The sequence below is a fragment of the Erpetoichthys calabaricus genome, chromosome 11, assembly GCF_900747795.2.
Source record: "Erpetoichthys calabaricus chromosome 11, fErpCal1.3, whole genome shotgun sequence".
NCBI classification, from domain to species: domain Eukaryota; kingdom Metazoa; phylum Chordata; class Cladistia; order Polypteriformes; family Polypteridae; genus Erpetoichthys; species Erpetoichthys calabaricus.
The window spans coordinates 122,641,486-122,664,276 of record NC_041404.2 but is presented as its reverse complement, the minus strand read 5'-3'; the positions used below and the strand labels follow the sequence as shown (position 1 = coordinate 122,664,276).

At 35.2% G+C, this 22,791-nt stretch overlaps 1 protein-coding gene across 2 annotated transcripts in view; it reads left to right on the top strand.

The window, feature by feature from the left end:
- vps35l (VPS35 endosomal protein sorting factor like) overlaps positions 1-22,791 on the top strand; it is a 100,130-nt gene that overhangs the window by 60,659 nt on the left and 16,680 nt on the right. The window contains exons 24-29 of one of the 2 annotated variants that reach the window (XR_007936303.1): positions 817-915; positions 2,692-2,769; positions 5,999-6,113; positions 8,193-8,332; positions 10,118-10,243; positions 12,394-12,510. Coding sequence is in view for 1 of the 2 variants with exons in the window: in XM_028813771.2 (XP_028669604.2) it covers positions 817-915; positions 2,692-2,769; positions 5,999-6,113; positions 8,193-8,332; positions 12,394-12,559 (598 nt within the window). In the remaining variant the exon portion in view is untranslated. Of the gene's footprint in view, positions 1-816; positions 916-2,691; positions 2,770-5,998; positions 6,114-8,192; positions 8,333-10,117; positions 10,244-12,393; positions 12,560-22,791 lie in introns of those variants that run through there. The other variant, XM_028813771.2, reaches the window with a different exon arrangement.

The following is a 22,791-nucleotide window of genomic DNA, read 5'->3' as shown; positions in this document are numbered from 1 at the left end:
GTCAGTTTCTTACTGTGGTACAGTCATTAACAAAATGCAAACATTTCTCTGAATCTTTCTTTAAAAGTTGCTCATTTTGCTGACATATAAATATTTGTCACAAAAGCCACAAAGAGCCATAACAAGGTTTGGGGCAGCCACCCGTATAATTGGTATCCTGGCTGCAAAGTCATGAGTAAGTTACACAACACTGATGTGCACAAAACAGAGTCCAAAACAGAACTGAGGGAATAGGGAAAAGGTGGAAGCTTTTAAAGGGGAAGACAGGAAGTGAGATCAAAGGGGTCAGGCTCATGAAGGTCTTCAGCCATAGGCTTGAGCCCAGACGTGACATCACAGGGGCCAGAGCCGGCACGGTCTTCCTCCATAGGCTCGGTCCCGGAAGTGACATCAAGAGGGCCAGGTGGAATCTCTCGTGAATGGTCTACAGGAAAGGGAGAAAAAGAGTCCGTGCATTCTGCCACATCCTGGTATGACTCGGAACTGCCCTTACTTAAGCCCTTTAGCTGCCTCCCATGCGCACGTGTGTGACAATATATACAGTATATATATAATGTGTGTGTGTGTGTGTGTGTGTGTGTAAAATAATATGCTCATACATGTTTACTTGTACATATCACTTTTAGCCTTGGTTTCGTTCTTCTTTCCAACAAAGGATTTCTCTATCATGTGTACACCACTAAGCTGGCTTTCTGTTCTAACATTTTTTTGTAGCACTTTGTCATTTCTTTCTTTCCTTTGGACTGTCTGCCTCCATCATACTATTCACATGTCCCACCTCTGTATTTTTTTACTCCGTTTAATCTATCGTTTTAGGTTTCATTTGGTCGTGATTTTGAGCAACAGCTTAGTTTCTGTGTGGAGGCCCGGGCCACTTTTTGCAATCTGGAGACTGTGCTGTCACAACTTATACATGTAAGTTACATATTTCAAAAATAAAATTTGCTAATTGTCCCAGAGTGTTTAAAGTAGGTTCTATGAATTTTAAAATAGGTCAAGGAATATTATATGTGTTGTTTAGTACTTTGATTAAAGGTGTCTATACAGTGCATGTTAGATTTTAAAATACATTTGTTATATGCATGTACAATAAAATGAATATGTGGAAAAAATAGATGGAGACCACATTGTATTTATTTCAAGATGGGGTTTCTGTTCATGCTCTTTACAATATAAACATCACCAATGCAAATTTAGAAAAGGTTTTCTTCCCTATACTTTATGCTATCATATTTGCAGTAAAAGTGACTCTGACAGAATTGTAGTTTTTGGATTTCGTTTGGCAACTCCTCAAATGTTTTTTAAGTGAAATTTTGTCTTGGTTAAAATGCATTCAGAAGTTGTAATCACTCACAAAGGTGCAGTATGGTAAAATCATTAGAGTCGTATTAAAGTGACTTGTGATCTGAAAAGATTATTTACAGATTACACTGGGTAACAAATGTATAATTTTTGTCACATGAATCAATACAGTTGAATCTTACAGTATTTTCAGTGCTGAATTCAAATATTTAATCAGACTTTCTCTGTAATTCAGGGATTTTAAGTAACACGCAATTAAAATTTGCAATAAACATATATTTTTACTATTTACACATGCTGAGAGTGTCTAACCTACAAGGTAGAAGTATACAATTTCTTGCTGTACTTGGCCTCAGCAAGTAGTCAGCAAGCATATTAGGACTCCACTTGCTTTCCATTTCAGAAATGTTCTAATGAAACAGTTCACTATACTTTTTCCAACCAGTCAGAGATTTCTAGAGAAAAAAACTGGACTTTTTTTTTTTTTTTTAAGTCACAGACGGCAGTAAAAACATTTTAATTGTAAATTATCTTTAAAAGTCTGTAAACCATAATAAGGGTATATGTACTAAACATACAGCCTAAAAAATGCACAACTGCAAAACTGCGGGTGATAGAGACATTGTGACATATCTGAAATCAGCATGAAAATGTACTTTTGAAACACCCCTAATTTGTTCTTTGACAAAATTTTTGTTGACTAGTGTTATTTTCTGGTGAATAGATGTATCAGTTGATGTAAATGTGTTTTTCAAAATGTGTAATCAGAAGTAAATACTAGATTGTTTTTATCCAATATTTGTAAATAAACTGCAGACATTTAAACAACTGCATTCAAGGGAACTTTAAAAACATTTAGATTGCAAAGTAAAGTATTCTAATGCTTGATTCAATTATTTGTCCATATTGTGTTAAATAAAAAGCATAACAAAACCACATCATATTACAGTAAAATTATGTACTTTAAGCATAAGCACAAAATGTCTTTTTAATTGTCACAGGAAAAAGTGGAAAATACATTAAATTGATATACAGCAGCTGTTAAACTAAAAGTACAACTAGTGCTGGTTACATGACTTACATAAATGACTAGTTCAAAGGAAGAGTATAGACATTTGTTTCAGAACTTGGTTCAGACTCAAACCATGCAATAATGCTGTATGTTTATAAGCAGTTCCAATTAAATCTGCTTTATAGTATTGGACATCATTGAAACTGCTTATAGATCCTCACAACTGACATGTAAAAATATCACAAAGGAAGTGAAATGAGAAATTAATGAAGAATGGTATTTGCTCAGGACATCAGTTTAAAGATGTGCTGGCAACTTTAACATTTTTAAAAATACTTCCTAACTTTTTTTGTTTCTTTTTTATTCACTACGTGTAGAGTGTAAACCAACTGGCTATGGCAACACATAGGGTGGTGAAGGGGTCACACTCCCGCAAGACTGCTGCCTTTGTACGGGTAAATAAGCTGCTTTAATTTATTTATTTATTTATGTATTTATTTATTTACAGTATGTGTTTATTTATTTATTTCAATTTGCTTTGATTTGTTTCATTTTTCAAGTTTCTGAATGTAGAGGATCATTTGTATACTCGGAAATGGGAACTTTATTAGATGATTTAAGGTTTTCTCTTATACAGTTATGTGAACAAGAATGTGTGCTACTGGTTTATTTATACAGCTTTACAAACCAGGGCAACTAAGAACCATTCAGTCATTATCAAATCTTAAAATCAGAGCACTCTCTCTCTCTTTGCTGGCTTTTTTATTGAATAAATAAATAACAGTTATATGTTACTTGAGGCTCTGTTTATCCTGAGACACTTGTTAGTTATTTTCTGGTATGTTAAGAAGTTCAAGATAGTGTAATTCTTTTTTTGCGTGATTGTGTATGACATTTATCTAAACTCTTAATCACCTTGTAATGCAGAAACTTCATTGGAACTTTCCTGTTCTGAAGTTTGAGCTTTAAAATTGTTTGTTTCTTTTTTAATAATACACTTTTTTTTCTTCTTTTATAATAGTAAATGTTTTGCAAATAACTTTACAACAATGATAAACATTAAAGTTACTCTTTAAGATAAAACTTTATTAGATTACGTAAAAACAAAGACTGGAAGTGAGGGTACTGACTATAATTAATCAATTGAGTTATAATCAATAACAGGTAAAGCTCAGAACATCTTTATCAGTTGAGTCTCTTCCTGGAGGTTAAAATGATCACTCCTAGGTAAAACATGAACCAGAAAGCTGAATATATGATTCAAATTTTTAATTTCACAATATTGTACTGGATTTGATGTTCCCCAACTTCATTCTGTCACAGTTGTATGGATCACATTTACAAGAATGTTAAATATTAAATATTTTATTTTTTAAATAATAGGAACTTGAAGATATGAACTAAGTTGTTGAATATGACAGTTTATGTGTGATGTTTTTAGAAAAACCATTGACATCCAAAATATTTGTCCATTTGTGAATGTGCATTAGGTTAATACTTGTTAAAGGGAACTTGTATTTGTGTGAATGATAATATTTAGCATTAATAATGAATTTATCTATGTGCAAAATAGATTAGTAGTTGAACTATAATACAATTAACAAGTACAAGTAAAAAATAAAACACATATTGAAGTTTGTTTCTAAATTAAGTTGGACTTCAAACCTGTTATAAACAATGTACTATAAAACTAATGAATGATTATAATTGTATATAAGTTGTACACATAGGTGTAAGCCCGGCCTATTCAAATGATGGCCCACTGGCCACGTGCGGCCCAGAAGCAACCTCAGAGTGGCCCAGCCCGCAGTCCTGCCGGAAACACAGAGAAAACTTTAGAAAAACACATTTTGCAAGCATTCAGAAATTCTTACATAAATTCCCATAGTAGTACAGACCATGAATGCAACACTCAGCGTAGCGTAGCAACATTCTACTCACAATGTAGCATGTTGTTGTGCATCTAGAAGTGGTGGTAGTAGTAGTCTATGATACTGTGACAACCTGTCGAATAAGATACACAGGAGCTGCTTCTCCGGGGTAATCTTCAAAATGCCGGCTGGCTTTTTTATTTGGTGTACTGCACTATAAATGGTGCCCTGTGTGCAGTGGTAGCACTGCTGCCTCACAGCAAGGAGATAATGGGTTTCTATCCTGTGTCCTCCCTGCGTGGAGTTTGCAAAGCGCTTTGAGTAGTTAGAAAATCGCTGTATAAATATAAAGAATTATTATTATTACACCTCCAAAACAAAAAAAACGGAGTGGTCTCACCTAGACTTTCTTCTATACTCAGATACAGGGATGGATATTTGAGGAGTAAACTGCAAGACAATAATTATATAGTAATATTATGTGCATTAAAGAACCATCAACAACAAATCAAATGAAAATAATACTATATTAAACAATTATTATAAAAGTAAAGTTGAATAAATCAGACCCCGCAGCTGTATGAATAAAAGGTAAAGTACCACTTCCGGTTAACGGAAATAGCCCAAAAGTTGATGGAAGTCTGTTTTGTACCTAATACTTGTATGCAAAATTTGGTTGACCTAAGTGAAAGCGTACTCAACTTATTGTGTTTACAGACACTCAGACATAATTCCAAAAATGGTATTTTCGCACTCGGTGAGGTCTAAAACGTCGAGATTGATCAAAATGTCAACATTGAATCTTTGGATAATTACAATAATTTCCCTATACTTTGTATGCGATAAAGTAAAAAAGGTAGCCTTGTGCTTTTCTGCCTCTTCCTGCTCTTTGTCCACTCGCTCCTCTCTCTCCCTGCCCCTGTCACTCAGCTCTCCCAAAGGAGATGTCCTGAGCCCTTACAAAGTGCTTTCCTCCAAGACTCCACCCCCTACAGCCCATGAAGTAGTGAAACGCATCATACAGTTATATTAATATAATATCGGATGTGTAACAAAGCCATACCTAATCACACATGTGATGATGTAAAATGAACTTATGATCACTCAGTGTGCCATAGACATTGGATTCATGTGAGTTAGTTACTGTTAGCACTTGCTGTACTGATAGATAGTTTTGATAGTATTGATAGTTCTTTTTTATTCTGTTAAATGCACTTTGTGATGTGCCTGGGTCATACTATATGACTAAAATATTTATTTTATTTTTAAAGGGAAACAAATGTTATTGCTAATGTTGTGTTATATTTTGTTTTTTTTTTTTGCACTTTGAGATGTGCCAGATGTGACCAAAACGTTTATTTTTTATTTCAAAAGTGGAAAAAGTATTGCTATTACCTTAGATTCTGTTCAGTTATAGTTTTTTATTCACTTTTTGATGTGCCTGTGACCAAATTTAAAAGGGAAATAATGAATAAACCTGACTTGTTTTTCAATACATTAATTTGTGTTGGTTTAAAATTTGTCATTACCTGCTGCTTACTGACCTCTGAAAATGTCTGGCCCAGCTAAATTTCTTGGTTTGAAAATCTGGCCCAGCTGAATTTGTAATTAAATAGCCCGGCTGTAAGCTGTAAATAGACATTAATGTTTTTGACAGTAAGGATTTTCAATAAATGTAATCATTTACACATCGCTGTCTATAATAAAATTCACCTGCACAGTCACTTGGTGTAGTATGGTATATACAGTAATGGTTTCTCTGGTTTGCTAAATTTTTCATCCTGTTTTCGTGTTGCTGTGTTCCTCTTTGTAGGCATGTGCCGCATATTGTTTCATTACAATACCCTCGCTCACTGGCATCTTTAACAGACTTGTACTATACCTCCACTCTGGCCAGATAGCACTTACTAATAACTGTCTGTCTCAAGGTGAGTAATTTTTAGGTGTAATATTTAGAGAGGAAACAATGATAGAAATTATTAATTCTTTATTATTTATATTGTATCATATGCTGATGGATTTTTGAAAGAGTTTCAGAAGGGTGTTAGATATGACTTGCTGTATTTTATGTAATTTGGCCTTTATTTCCAAGTACTTATGGGCACATTTAAATTTGTAAAAAATATTTGTAATAGAACATTTGTATGATTTTTAAGCTAAAATATAACACTGATTTTTCATTAAGTTAAAAGCAAGATATACAGTATTTAAGGTATAAAAAATAAACAAAATGTGACCTGAATATAGCAAGAGTGAGACTACAAATCAGATAATAAAGGCACAATGGCATATGAGTATACAACTCAGAAAATGACTGCTAAGATTATTATATTATATCTTTTTAATGTGCAAACATCTTAGTCCACTCAAGAAAATTATTTCTAAACTTAGTTATCTGGGGTATACAAAGTATGAAGAATGTCTTGTATTTTTGCAAAGTTTCCCTTAGAATGCAAATAATTTTTCAAGTATTCCAATGATAGAGTGTTACAAATTTCTCATAGAACTGGCATAATGCTTGTTTTGACTTTGGCTACTTTTTGTTTTTGATAATGTGTGATTGATCCTATGCAGATTTAGCTTTTTAAGCTGGTTAATCTAATACTAATCTACTCTAATGTTAGTGTTTCATCTACAGACTTCTGTACAAAACAGGTCTTAATTGTATTTGCAGTGTATCTGAAGTGTTTTCATGACACAAGTTTTGCCATCAAGTCTTTTTTTCCAAACCAAATCTGTTTATGTATCTTATCAGTCATCATTTAATTGATTTTGACAATAACCATGACAAAGCCACAACCATACTTCAGAGAAAGCTGCAGACAGACATTAATTTACTTCAATACTACTTCTGACATTCTGATATTTCTGTGGGAAAAAAATCTTATTGCCCCATAAGACTTTCTGCCACTGATTGTCACTCCATGCCTTATGCTGCTCTCATGCCACAGTCTCTTCTGCTTTTAACTTGTAAAAGACCATTTCCTAAAAGACATACGGTCACGATGTGTACTTTCATGCCAACTGTCACTTTCTGACAGAAACCAAGTAAGCACTTCACTGGATTTCTTGCTGCCCCTTAAGAAAATTACCTTTAAGTACTGCTCATCAGGAGCAGGCAACATTTTGGGTTTTCAGCTGTGTCTTTTCACAAACTGTGTTTGTCCAGTTTCTTACAATTCCTTATGACAGCTTGAACACTACATCTTGAAAATCAAGTTTGATGTGCTATTGCTTGCTGACTGTTTTGTGTATGTCAAGGTGTGTTAGATTTTTCCAAAATTCTCCTCACAATGCCTTAGTATCTGTGGTCATAATCCCATACACTCATTTGTTTGTTGAATTCCACCACTAGCACACCTGGTTTGGCTATTTACTACCACTTTAATCTGTGTGCTGTTGATATAGTTTAGTGAATACCTGGTATGGTTAGGGTGCCATAAGGCCAGGTTTGGGAAAATATCAAAATATCAATAAGTGCTGGAAGCATAACAAATCCTTGTTATGTTTTTATTCTGTCATATACATTGATTCCCTATTATATGATCCTGCTAAATGTTCTCAGAAGCTCAAAACTGACTTACCAGGTTACAAAATTATTTCAGCGACCGCTGTATATGGTAATGTCTCTTATCATTTGTAGCTGGCATTATCCAGTGTTTCCAATACTATAAAATGCCTCCACAGTGAATTCTTTTGGTGTTGTCACATGTGTTTAAACAGGTTTCATTTAGGTATAGCTAAATATGTTACTAGTGTGTTTTTTGTTTGTTAGTGGAAAATAATGACTACTCGTGTGCATTTTTTATCTAGTATGTTCTTGTTATATTTGTTCAAGCAAATCACCTGCTTGTGTTCAAATTTTAAAAAAAGAAGTAAATGTCATAAATAGATGTTATGTATTCCACCCTTGCAAGTCATCTTAGATGAAGGTGACAGCCTATTCAATAACAGTAATAAAACACTAAATTTTTCATGTAATTCTCACTTTAATTTTTCTGTTGTAGCTGATGCCTTTTTCAAAGCTGCCATCAGCCTGCTACCAGATGTTCCCCGTTTGGTACTTGTAGAAGGAAAACTGCGACCTTCAGAAGGTTTCCTAATAGAATTTCTTCAAAACTTTCTTTCTACACTGCTTGTAGTGCCGGTGAGTTCTCCTGCACTGTTATCATTGTGGCTGTATTGCTTTTTTAAGGGAATGTGTCAAATGTAATTGTTAACATGCTGCCATATCAGAGGTTTCATATGGTATATGATGATTTAAGCAAAATTACCAGGTCATTGAATTTGCCATCACACAGCTTGTGTTAAATTGAAATAGGAACTGGCAAAAATTTACTATAAGAAAATCGGAGAGTAAAATAGCTGTTCTGCCACATACATCAAAAATGAGCATACACTTCTTACTCATGCTGTAATGTGGTCAAGCTCAGCTTCCCTTATGCACTTTGAGCGTATTATCATTGTGTAGCAGCTGTATTCTAATTCAAGAACTCCAGGAATGTGCCCTGCCTTGACCCAGTCTGCTCATGCTGAAACAAACACAAGGGACACGAAATCCAGAAGGTAAATATTTAAATATTAATGAATATATATTATCAACAATGCCAAAATAAAACAAACAATGTGCATACATAAACCCACTTGAATAACCTTACTGGTGATAATTAAGCAGTTAATCACCAATACAAAAAAAAACCCAAAGACACACTAAACAAACCATGATGAATGATTAATACTTATGACAAAGTCCAAACTCAGTCCTGTACAACAGATTCAGATGAAGGCGAAAACTGAAATGAGATCCGAAGTGAGCCGCCTCCTGAATGTTATGAAGTATTGTCGTACCATGTTCCAGTTGTTATGTGAAGATTTTTATTGATTGGGAATGCTCCACAGATGAAGATTTATTCTACCTAATACGAAATCACGGATAAGCAGGCATAGGAGAACAATATAAATTCAGAAAAAACTGTGATCCAATGGGTAATACTATTTGTAAGCATTGCAACAAAAAGACATTTGACAATCACAGTTCTTTTCCAACATCTTATGGTTCCTTTTCAAAAGTAGCTCCCCATCTTTTTCCTCCCAGCAACCACTGCAACAAATACCCAGCTGTCCAATGGTGTAAGACGCGTAGGGTTTTTGGAAATTATAGTACAGTTAAGTATAGCTGGTACAATTAAACTTAATTAAATTGATATTTGAACTGGTTGCTACAAAAATCAACAAAGGAAAGCTGCTCTGTACCATGTTGTTTCAGTGGTAAGCATATGAAATGTCTATATGCAAATCTATATGCTTAGTGTATTGATTGAAAGGTTTGTACGATTGCTTGAAAACCTACAAAGTCATGGAATTCCACCCTGGTAAAATCCAGTCCAGGGAATATTCTAGGAAATTAAACTTTATGATGAAGGTGCTTGAAAATCATTTGAAAATTATTTTGTGAATTCATCATTCTTAATCATAAAAGATATTTAAAGTATAGTCTGAAACGTAACAGTTGGAAGATACTCAGATTCACACGGTCGTAGAACAGTGATTTGTTTATTTTATTTTGGGGACCTCGAGAATACACCCAGCCTTGACTTGGGTTACACACAGAGACACGTAAAAAAGCAACACAAAATTAAATTTAAAATACAGCATATATTACATTTAAAAGTATATATAAAAATATATAAAAAAGAAAAACACTGTGCATGCAAATCCCATGTAATTTCCCTGATGGTGATAATTAATTAATAAACATAGCACACAACCCGGTAAAACACTGAGTACAAAAAAATTAATGATAATCATGTCAATACAATTTTCAAACACAATCTAGTTCCAGAAGCAAATGCCAATTAAAGGTAATAAATGAACGAAGTCCCAAGTGAACAGCTTTCTTTATAATATGTGAAGTTTTGTTTTTCCGTGATAGGGTGCAGGTGAAGAACTGCAAGTGTTGGGAGTGCATTACAGATGAAGACATCCACCAACTCAGGCCAAATCACACAAACATCAGGCACAGGACATGAACACAAATGCTGAAAACTGTAATCTTTAGGTAACTGTATTTGTAATCCAATATTGGGGTGATGCTTTAAAACACAAAAGACAGATGATTGAGCTCCTGCCTTCTTCTGGCTCACCTTTAAAGACCGTGCCACCATACCTTATTACCCCCAGCAACCCCTGCAGCAACACCCGAAGCTGCCCAATGGCAAAGTAGTACTAGGGCTCCTGGTATTTTTAGTCAATTTAAGTAGCGCTGCCCATAATACATAGTGGATGCGGAATGAGCATCTAACAACAAGCATTGAGGTGGCATTTTCTGTTTCAAGTGTGAGTTTGTAAAATCAGTTTCCTAGTCCAAAAACATCCTGGAATATGTGCCAGTATGTTGCAGTCTGTTACTTCTTTCGCATAGAAAATGGACTTTCGGTTAATTAAGAACTTAGGATTGTACCAGCCTCTTGTACAAGATTTAAACTCAGTTTTTAGGCTGTCAATAATAACATTGCCAAAAATTGTAATTAAAACATTATAAATAAGTTTAGCTGAACTACTGAATGCCTTCTCTTCACTCTTTATTTTAATCTCGGTACAGTATCTATCTATCTATCTATCTATCTACTCTGTTCCAGTTTTTCAAACGAGTCCTAAAGAGTATTCATCTATTCCAGTATGATCATTGTGAAAGTGACTTAGATTATACATGTAACTATTTTAAAAAATCAATCAGAGATCAAGCACACTATACTTTATTTACTGTAAGTGATAATGTACTTCACACATAATAATTGGGGTGAGTATTGTGTGTAAAGTAAGTGTCACTGGCAGAGTTTTGGATCATTTGCACCCTAAAGCTTTTGTATAGTTGGGGAAAAAAAGAGTACTCAGCCTCAGTCAGTAATTTAACATTTTCAGCAGGATGGCAAATTATGCTAGTAAATAAATATTGCAACCCACACTTGCATTGCCCTGAACACTCGTACATCAGCTCCCAGCTGACATTGAGGTTCATAGGTTTTCATAAAGAGCGGAAACATAAACAACCAGACCAGCCAGTTTCTGGTAGCTTTCCAGTTACCATTGCTGTTATCTATGTACATGGCACCAGGGCTGCCCCTAAAGGTTTGCACATTAAACATTTTTACAATATTATAATGGGGAATTGCTTGTGGGTTTAGTTTCAAAGCAGTGCAAAAGTGGGGCAAAGCATAACACTCTAATTAAAAAGGTGTATTAAAAGTGTTAAAAATATAACTTGAGTTCAAAAGTGTGAATCCAATACATTTTTTGTTGAAGTACTGACATACTTTTATTGCCTTTGCAAGTCAACTAGGCTGGAAGGGTTTTTAAATAAAACAATTCATGTTTATAAATAAACACATTGACTTGCTTTTTCAAAACAACTTTTGCATTATTACAAAAAAAGTAATTTTTTTCTCTTAAGCAAAAAATTTAATCTTTTCGCTTTTCTTTTGTAAGATTGTCATATCTGCTTTTAATTTGTTCAGATCCTTTTAGTGACTTTATAGTGAAATAAGTTAATTTCACGGCAGAGAATACTTATATATTTATAAATTATATATATAATATAAAGGATACTGTACTTTTAAAGCTAATTGCATTGAGACCCCAGGTTGTTTTCTCATGTCTAAGCCAAGATTTGGCCTAATTTATAATGTCTGATAATGTATTCTTATAACTAGATGGTAACTGGCTCTGTCATATTTGTCATTATGCAGTATTTATCTGGTTAGTTGTAGGGAAGATACAGTTCAAATAGTGCATGTGCATAGGCCTTAATATCCTCAATTATGAAGTTGCAGGTACTGAGAATGCAAAAATGTCATGTTTAAGTGTATTTTTAAAAATATTTTTAATAGTCTAAGACTGTGCCATCAATTATTGTACAGTTCTCATCCAACTGAAGAACAGAATTCAGTAATGCATCCGTAATAAATCAAAACAAGTGTATATATGCATTTCTTAGTTGTAAAAGTGATAATTTATTCCTATTTCTTCCTGGTTTATGGATCCTTGTCATTTCATTGCAACATTCTACTTTTTAATCTTTTCTACTGATTATTTTAACACTGTTGCAATTGGAGATTTCTTTAATTTATTTTTTATACCAACTTTCATATTCTGTATAATACCTTTCTACTGATATTTATAAGTTTATAAAAATTTATATATTCTTTACAGGATCATCCAGAACAGGGAGTGTTATTTCTTGTTCGTGGTTTACTCAACATTGTTCAAGATTACAATTGGGAAGATACTAATGATGCAAAACTTCGTATCTATATTAGTGCCTTACCACTTCTTGCAGCCATGAGCCAGGATAATTTCCTGTATCGCATCAACAAAGGTAATATTTGACAGACATAGACTCAAGTTAAAGGATATTTTAGCTTATATAGATTGTCAAATATTAGTTTTAAATGTTTAGAACTATAGTAACTCTACTCATAAAGAGTCCTTTTAGCCATTGCCTTTGTACCTAAAGTTTTTCCTCAAGATTAGGAGTTTTAATATTTATATCAATGTTGACTGGACTACAGAATGTTGAGTAGTTTGAGGAAGGAACTGTGATTCTTTGTGCATAACAATTGTATTGATGAAATTAATACAGATTCAGCAGTTCATAATACAGTCATATGAAAAAGTTTGAGAACCCCTCTCAACCTGCATAATAATTTACTCTCAACAAAAAAGACAGTGGTATGTCTTTCATTTGGGGTACTGGGGTGTTTTCCGAACAAAGATTTTTAGTGAAGCAGTATTTAGTTGTATGAAATTAAATCAAATGTGAAAAACTGGCTGTGCAAAAATTTGGATACCCTTGTAATTTTGCTGATTTGAATGCATGTAACTGCTCAATAGTGATTACTTACAACACCAAATTGGTTGGATTAACTTGTTAAGCCTTGAACTTCATAGACAGTTATGTCCAATCATGAGAAAAGGTATTTAAGGTGGTCAATTGCAAGTTGTGCTTCCCTTTGACTCTCCTCTGAAGAGTGACAGCATGGGATCCTCAAAGCAACTCTCAAAAGACCTGAAAACAAAGATTGTTCAGTATCATGGTTTAGGGGAAGGCTACAAAAAGCTATCTCAGAGGTTTAAACTGTCAGTTTCAACGGTAAGGAATGTAATCAGGAATTGGAATGCCACAGGCACAGTTGCTGTTAAACCCAGGTCTGGCAGGCCAAGAAAAATACAGGAGCGGCATATGCGCAGGATTTTGAGAATGGTTACAGACAACCCACAGATCACCTCCAAAGACCTGCAAGAACATCTTGCTGCAGATGGTATATCTGTTCATCGTTCTACAATTCAGCGCAATTTACACAAAAAACATCTGTATGGCAGGGTGATGAGAAAGAAGCCCTTTCTGCACTCACGCCACAAACAGAGTCACTTGTATGCAAATGCTCATTTTGACAAGCCAGATTCATTTTGGAACAAAGTGCTTTGGAATGATGAGACAGAAATTGAGTTATTTGGTCATAACAAAAGCACTTTGCATGGCGGAAGAAGAACACCGCATTCCAAGAAAAACACCTGCTACCTACTGTCAAATTCGCTGGAGGTTCCATCATGCTGTGGGGCTGTGTGGCTAGTTCAGGGACTGGGGCCCTTGTTAAAGTCGAGGGTCGGATGAATGCAACCCAATATCAACAAATTCTTCAGGATAATGTTCAAGCATCAGTCACAAAGTTGAAGTTACGCAGGGGTTGGATATTCCAACAAGACAATGACCCAAAACACAGTTCAAAATCTACAAAGGCATTCATGCAGAGGGAGAAGTACAATGTTCTGGAATGGCCGTCACAGTCCCCTGACTTGAATATCATCTAAAATCTATGGGATGATATAAAGCAGGCTCTCCATGCTCGGAAGCCATCAAATTGAACTGAACTGGAGAGATTTTGTATGGAAGAATGGTCAAAAATACCTCCATCCAGAATCCAGGCACTCATCAAAGGCTATAGAAGGTGTCTAGAGGCTGTTATATTTGCTATAGAAGGCTCAACTAAGTATTGATGTAATATCTCTGTTGGGATGCCCAAATTTATGCACCTCTCTAATTTTGTTATGATGCATATTGCATATTTTCTGTTAATCCAATAAACTTAATGTCACTGCTGAAATACTACTGTTTCCATAAGGCATGTCATATATTAAAAGGAAGTTACTACTTTGAAAGCTCAGCCAATGATAAACAAAAATCCAAAGAATTAAGAGGGGTTCCCAAACTTTTTCATATGACTGTATGTGTGTGTCAGATATATCATCATATGGAAATATAGTATAGTGCCTTATTTTCAGCATGCCTTTCTTGAACGGGTTAGGTGAAATGCGATAAAGGTAGATGAATTTTTGAATGGCCAAAGACTATAAAATGTGACCCAGATGATCAAGAAAATTTTACAAATATATTTAAAGCTACCTGGTGCAATAACCAGTACTACAACTGAGCGTCCAAAGTATTAGGTACACCTGCCCTTCTCATATAACTGACTTATCAGTTATGTATTCAGGCATTTTTATTTAAAGTAAGAAGGCAGGAAGAAATGTATTGGTGCAATTCTCTACAATTAGATAGATAGATAGATAGATAGATAGATAGATAGATAGATAGATAGATAGATAGATAGATAGATCAGCAGCATACTGATACAATAAATAATATTAAATTAAAGATTGATAATAATGCAGGTGAAAAACAGACAATAACTTTGTATAATGTTAAATGTTAATGTTTACCATACCCGCACCAACCCCCCCGGGTGGAATTGAACAGTCGCATAGTTTAGGGGAGAAATAATCTCCTCAATCTGTCAGTGGAGCAGGACAGTGACAGCAGTCTGTCGCTGAAGCTGCTCTTCTGTCTGGAGATGATACTATTTAGTGGATGCAGTGGATTCTCCATAATTGATAGGAGCCTGCTGAGCGCCCTTCGCTCTGCCACAGATGTTAAACTGTCCAGCTCCATGCCAACAATAGAGCCTGCCTTCCTCACCAGTTTGTCCAGGCGTGAGGCGTCTTTCTTCTTAATGCTGCCTCCCCAGCACACCACCGCGTAGAAGAGGGCGCTCACCACAACTGTCTGATAGAACATCTGCAGCATCTTATTGCAGATGTTGAAGGACGCCAGCCTTCTAAGGAAGTATAGTCGGCTCTGTCCTTTCTTGCACAGAGCATCATTATTGGCAGTCCAGTCTAATTTATCATCCAGCTGCACTCCCAGATATTTATAGGTCTGCACCATCTGCACACAGTCACCTTTGATGATCACGGGGTCCATGAGGGGTCTGGGCCACCTAAAATCCACCACCAGCTCCTTGGTTTTGCTGGTGTTCAGTTGTAGGTGGTTTGAGTCGCACCATTTAACAAAGTCATTGATTAGGTCCCTATACTCCTCCTCCAGCCCATTCCTGATGCAGCCCACGATAGCAGTGTCATCAGCGAACTTTTGCACATGGCAGGACTCCGAGTTGTATTGGAAGTCCGATGTATATAGGCTGAACAGGACCGGAGAAAGTACAGTCCCTTGTGACGCTCCTGTGTTGCTGACCACAATGTCAGATGTGCAGTTCCCAAGACGCACATACTGAGGTCTGTCTTTAAGATAGTCCACGATCCATGCCACTAGGTATGAATCTACTCCCAACTCTGTCAGCTAATGGGCATAATAGGCAAGCTGTAAGATCAAAATGGCTTTGAATGGAACTTGGTAGTGTGCGCTCGTCACATTTGCCTGACCGTGTCAGGAACTTTGACCCTGCTGAGGTTGTCATGTATGACAGGTAAAATGAACTGTGTCACCATCCAGAACCATAAATCCAAAAGAGGTTGTATGGTCAGGAACAAACTGTTGAAGAGACCACCAGAAGCTGACACCCTGTAGCAGAATAACTGAGGTACTACAGTCCGTGATCGAACACCTAAATACAGTGATACCTTGAGATACGAGTGCCCCAATGTACGAGTTTTTTGAGATACGAGCCGTCACTAGGTCAATTTTTTGTCTTGAGTTACGAGCCAAAATTCGAAATACGAGCCATCAAAGAGCTTGTTGACGGAACTACATACGCAGCAACATACGGAGGTTTTGCAGGAGATCGGTATCGTGGAGGAGTTTTTCTCTTAAAGTGAGATAAAGGAAGTGTTTCCAATGTGGGAAAAAGTTTCGACCTTTAAAGAAAAGAAACACCCTGAAAAAATTACAACTGATCATACAGTGGCGCTATTTAATGTCACTTGCCTAACGCCTGACTTTATTGAAAAGAAACTGAACGTGCAGCCGCGCTATTTAATGACACTTGCCTAACGCCTGACTTTACTGAAATGAAACTGAACTTGCAGCCGCGCTATTTAATGACACTTGCCTAACACCTGACTTTACTGAAATGAAACTGAACTTGCAGCCGCGCTATTTAATGACACTTGCCTAATACCTGACTTTATTGAAAAGAAACTGAACGTGTAGCCGCGCTATTTAATGACACTTGCCTAACACCTGACTTTATTGAAAAGAAACTGAACGTGCAGCCGCGCTATTTAATGACACTTGCCTAACACCTGACTTTACTGAAAAGAAACTGAACGTGCAGCCGCGCTATTTAATGACACTTGCCTAACACCTGACTTTACTGAAATGAAACTGAACTTGCAGCGCCGCTATTTAATGACACTTGCCTAACGCCTGACTTTATTGAAATGAAACTGAACTTGCAGCCGCGCTATTTAATGACACTTGCCTAACGCCTGACTTTACTGAAATGAAACTGAACTTGCAGCCGCGCTATTTAATGACACTTGCCTAACACCTGACTTTATTGAAATGAAACTGAACTTGCAGCACCGCTATTTAATGACACTTGCCTAACGCCTGACTTTATTGAAATTAAACTGAACTTGCAGCGCCGCTATTTAATGATACTTGCCTAATGCCTGACTTTACTGAAATGAAACTGAACTTGCAGCCGCGCTATTTAATGACACTTACCTAACACCTGACTTTATTGAAATGAAACTGAACTTGCAGCGCCGCTATTTAATGACACTTGCCTAACGCCTGACTTTACTGAAATGAAACTGAACTTGCAGCGCCGCTATTTAATGTCACTTGCCTAACGCCTGACTTTACTGAAATGAAACTGAACTTGCAGCCGCGCTATTTAATGACACTTGCCTAACGCCTGACTTTACTGAAATGAAACTGAACTTGCAGCCGCGCTATTTAATGACACTTGCCTAACGCCTGACTTTACTGAAATGAAACTGAACTTGCAGCCGCGCTATTTAATGACACTTGCCTAACACCTGACTTTATTGAAATGAAACTGAACTTGCAGCACCGCTATTTAATGACACTTGCCTAAGCCTGACTTTATTGAAATTAAACTGAACTTGCAGCGCCGCTATTTAATGATACTTGCCTAACGCCTGACTTTACTGAAATGAAACTGAACTTGCAGCCGCGCTATTTAATGACACTTACCTAACACCTGACTTTATTGAAATGAAACTGAACTTGCAGCGCCGCTATTTAATGACACTTGCCTAACGCCTGACTTTACTGAAATGAAACTGAACTTGCAGCGCCGCTATTTAATGTCACTTGCCTAACGCCTGACTTTATTGAAAAGAAACTGAACGTGTAGCCGCGCTATTTAATGACACTTGCCTAACGCCTGACTTTAATGAAATGAAACTGAACTTGCAGCGCCACTATTTAATGTCACTTGCCTAACGCCAGACTTTACTGAAAAGAAACTGAACGTGCAGCCGCGCTATTTAATGACACTTGCGTAACTCATTTCAGAAACATTCTAAAGGGGAGGACTAAACAAAGCTCCTTGGACAGGTTTCTATTGAAACGCCATGCGAATGAAAATGATGAAAGCGTGGCAAAAAAGAAAAAAACTAGTGAAAAAGAAAATTAAGTTAAGCAAAAGTGAAGTGAAAGAAAAAAAACATTAGAATACGCTAATCAGCTTTGCCAACGTCTGTTTATTTCTTTAGATTCTCTTTTATGTATTAGGTTTTATTTTGTTTGTATACAATATTTGTTCATTATAAATACATTTTTCTTATGTTGAAAACATTTAACAAAAAATTGGGGTGGTTTTTTGGGGGCTTGCACGAATTAATCTCATTTCAATTAATTTCAATGGGGAAAATTAATTTGAGATACAAGCATTTTGACTTAAGAGCTCAGTAACGGAACGAATTAAACTTGTATCTCAAGTTATCACTGTACAATAGTGGTATTGAAGGGGTCATCGTCGTTCATGGAATGTATAACTCATTTTTAACTTGGGTAAAATAAAATTTGCGTCATTCTCTGTTTTGTACCTGAAATAAGTGTATCTTTATAATTTATTAATGATGGGATTGATTTGTTCTGGTACAAGAATGGAGCAGAATGACAGGTAAACACTTTGAAGCATTGTCTGCTTTTGAACGTTTTCAGCACCCCTCTTTTTAAGTTAATTAAGTGATAAAATGGAAGCCAGCAGGAAATTGCTCTTATATTTGTCAGCGCCAATACCAAAACTGTCTTTGATGTGGTGTTGCAACACCACAGTTTCCCTCAAATTTGGCATGCATAATGACTGCAGACATCTTTTAAATAATTAACGGGTAAACACAGTATCTGTAGAGATGGTCAAGGTTTACATTATTGTGGAGAGCACTGCTTTTGTCGATCTGAAAAATAAAACTAAGGAAGGTTGAATAAGAAATTAATATTGTTTACCTTCATAAGACAGGTAGTTTTAACAACCGTGGATTACACAGAATATCTTCACTGTCCAACGTGTGTGGTGCCAGTGGAAATGCACTATTCTAAGCAAGGACAGGGCCATTCAGGACGATGATGTTAGATGAGATTGACACATACGATGGATAATGATAACAAATCACAAAGCAACAACTGTGCAGATTTAATTCTGTGTTAATATTAAGTGCCATGCCATAGAAATTTAGCCACTCATTACAAGAGATATTAAACTGCAGCCCCAAGTTGTAATCAGTGCAATTCTCAGACACCTCATCACAGATAATAGACTTGTCTGGTGTTCAGAAAACATCAGGTAGCAAAGTGGTGCTAATTTGTTTTTGGTGACGATTCACACTTCTGTTTAGAACAGAATGACAGATGGCATTGGGTTCACAGAAGGCCTGAACAAAGGGCTCACACTGAGAAAATTCTCTAAAGGCAGGGGACTTTGAATGGTGCTATGATTCTGTGGAGATTATTATTGTATCTTTGTAATATTAAGTGTCCAGAACCTAACATTACTGCAGCAAGGCTGTTTGGTGACATAGATATGTATATAAATAAGCTGATAAAGACAGACGAAGGAGAGAAAATAGTGGAAGGAGATGAAAGAGTGGAAGTGGCTGAAGAAGTATAAAGAAGAATAATTTAGGCACTTGGAAATTTTTAAAATGATTATTTAGGATTTTTTTTTGGTTATTGTGTGTGTTTTTTCTTTCCCGATCCATTTATTTCCTAAGCAAAGTACAATTTGATGGCATTGTTTTGGATGCTTTGTTTGATAGGTTACAAAAGTATTTATTACACACAGAGTGTGTGTGTGTGTGTGTGTGTGTATATACATACTAGCAAAATACCCGCGCTTCGCAGCGGAGAAGTAGTGTGTTAAAGAGGTTATGTAAACATATATATACATAAACATATATACTTATATACATATCTACATAAACACATATCTACATATATATATATATATATATACATATAGACATCCACATATATATACATATATCAACATATATATACACATACATATACAAACATACATACATACACACACACACACATATATATATATATATATATATATATATATATATATATATATATATATATATACACACATACAGACACATATATATATATATATATATATATACATATAGCAAAATACCCGCGCTTTGCAGCGGAGAAGTAGTGTGTTAAAGAGGTTATGTAACCATATATATACATAAACATATATACATATATATACATATCTACATATACACATATCTACATATACATATATATACACATATATATATATATATATATATATATATATATACACATATACAAATTTACATATCTACATATATATATATATATATATATATAGATATAAATATAGACATACATATATACATACATACATTCACACACATATATATATATATATATATATATATATAGAGAGAGAGAGAGCAAAATACCCGCGCTTCGCAGCGGCAAAGTACTGCTTTAAAATTTGAAATAATAAACTGAGGGAAATTATACCAATAATTATTTGTTAAGGATCTCTTTGTATACCATGTTGTCAGTTCGCCCCTCCGGTTGTAATATGACCAAGTTGTGCGCTGAGCTTACTCTTGAGCATGCAACGTATACTTGGCCATGTGAAAAGCAAATCAAGAACAGCAAGACCGCGCCAGCTGCGGAGCTCAGCTTGGAGCGAAATGAAGTGAATGAAATGAGGTGAATGGGAGGGGAGATGATCACGTGACTCCAAAACCCGCCTTAACTCTCCATCCCTCCACAAACACACAAACACAGTCTCTCGGATCCCAACTCTCGTTTATATATATATAGATAAATAGCAAAATACCTGCGCTTTGCAGCGGAGAAGTAGTGTGTTAAAGAGGTTATGAAAAAGAAAAGGAAAAATTTTAAAAATAACGTAACATGATTGTCAATGTAATTGTGTTGTCATTATTATGAGTGTTGCTGTCTTTTATATATATAATATACACACACACACATATAAACATATATATACATATACATATATATACATATCTACATATATATATACATATACACATCCACATATACACATATCAACATATATATATACACATACATACACACACACACACACACACACACATATATATATACACATACAGATATATAAATACATACAGATATATATATATATATATATATATATATATATATACACATACAGATATATACACATACAGATATATATACACACACATATATATATATATACACATACAGATATATACACATACAGATATATATATATATATATATATAGCAAAATACCCGCGCTTCGCAGCGGAGAAGTAGTGTGTTAAAGAGGTAATGAGAAAAAAAAAAGGAAACATTTTAAAAATAACGTAACATGATTGTCAATGTAATTGTGTTGTCATTGTTATGAGTGTTGCTGTCATATATATATATATATATATATATATATATATATATATATATATAAAATGTTTCCTTTTTTTTTTTTCATAACCTCTTTAACACACTACTTCTCCACTGCGAAGCGCGGGTATTTTGGTAGTATATATATATATATATATATATACACACACACACACACACACACACACACACACATACACATATATTATATATATATATATATATATATATATATATATATATGTATACACACACATATATATATATATAAATATATATATATATATATATATATATATATATATATACATACATATACACACATACATGCAGTTTCAATAACATAGAAATCAATATAAACAACATTAACATCATTATCATATGAGAATATGAAGTAATATATAAGAAGCACATTTTATATAAATATAAATTATTAAACAGTAAAATCCATCCATCCATCCATCCATTTTCCAACCCGCTGAATCCGAACACAGGGTCACGGGGGTCTGCTGGAGCCAATCCCAGCCAACACAGGGCACAAGGCAGGAAACAGTCCTGGGGTTTTATCTTTATTTTATTTTATTGTAGAATCAACTCCTATCTGCGCACACCAGGGCGGCCGTGGGCGGATGCGTATGGTGTATTCACTCCATGTTATCGTGCATTGCGCTGTCACTGGTATTTTGATAAAAGAATTTGAACAACATATAAGAAGCGTATAAATTATTAAACAGTAAAACATTAACATTTAAGAAGTAAAGTAACATTAAGTACTACTGCAGTGCCTTCGGGTATACCTCATTTTTTGTTTGCCCATTACATGCTTAAATGTATAAATTTTTTGGTGTACCTACCCGAGAACACGCGACATATAACCGAGCGTGGGAGAAGCATGGATTTTAAACACGCGTTGAGTTCATCTGCTGGTCTCCCTTGTGGAATAACTGGTAATGTTTGACTAAAATCTACAGCGAGTAAAACGACATTACCTCCTATTTTTTTTTTTACGATCTCTGAGATCTTGTTTTTTTTGGTTCAAGGCTTCATAAACTCTTTTATGTTCTATGGTGTACTTATCCCAAACCATCATCTTTGAATGTTGCAAGACTTTCGCCTTGTATGTAGATCGGGGTAATTACATTCATTGCATTCCTAGTTTGAATCACAATCTGATTGTATGGGTGGTTACCTGGCACTGTAGGGTTGCCACCCGTCCTTTAAAATACGGAATCGTCCCATATTTGAGAATGAAATTGCGCGTCCCGTTTTGAATCAATACGGGACGGGATTTATCCCGTATTTTTTTTATCATTTTTTTTAAAGCAGCGTCTCATGCAAATCATCCCACACGCATTTTATGAAGA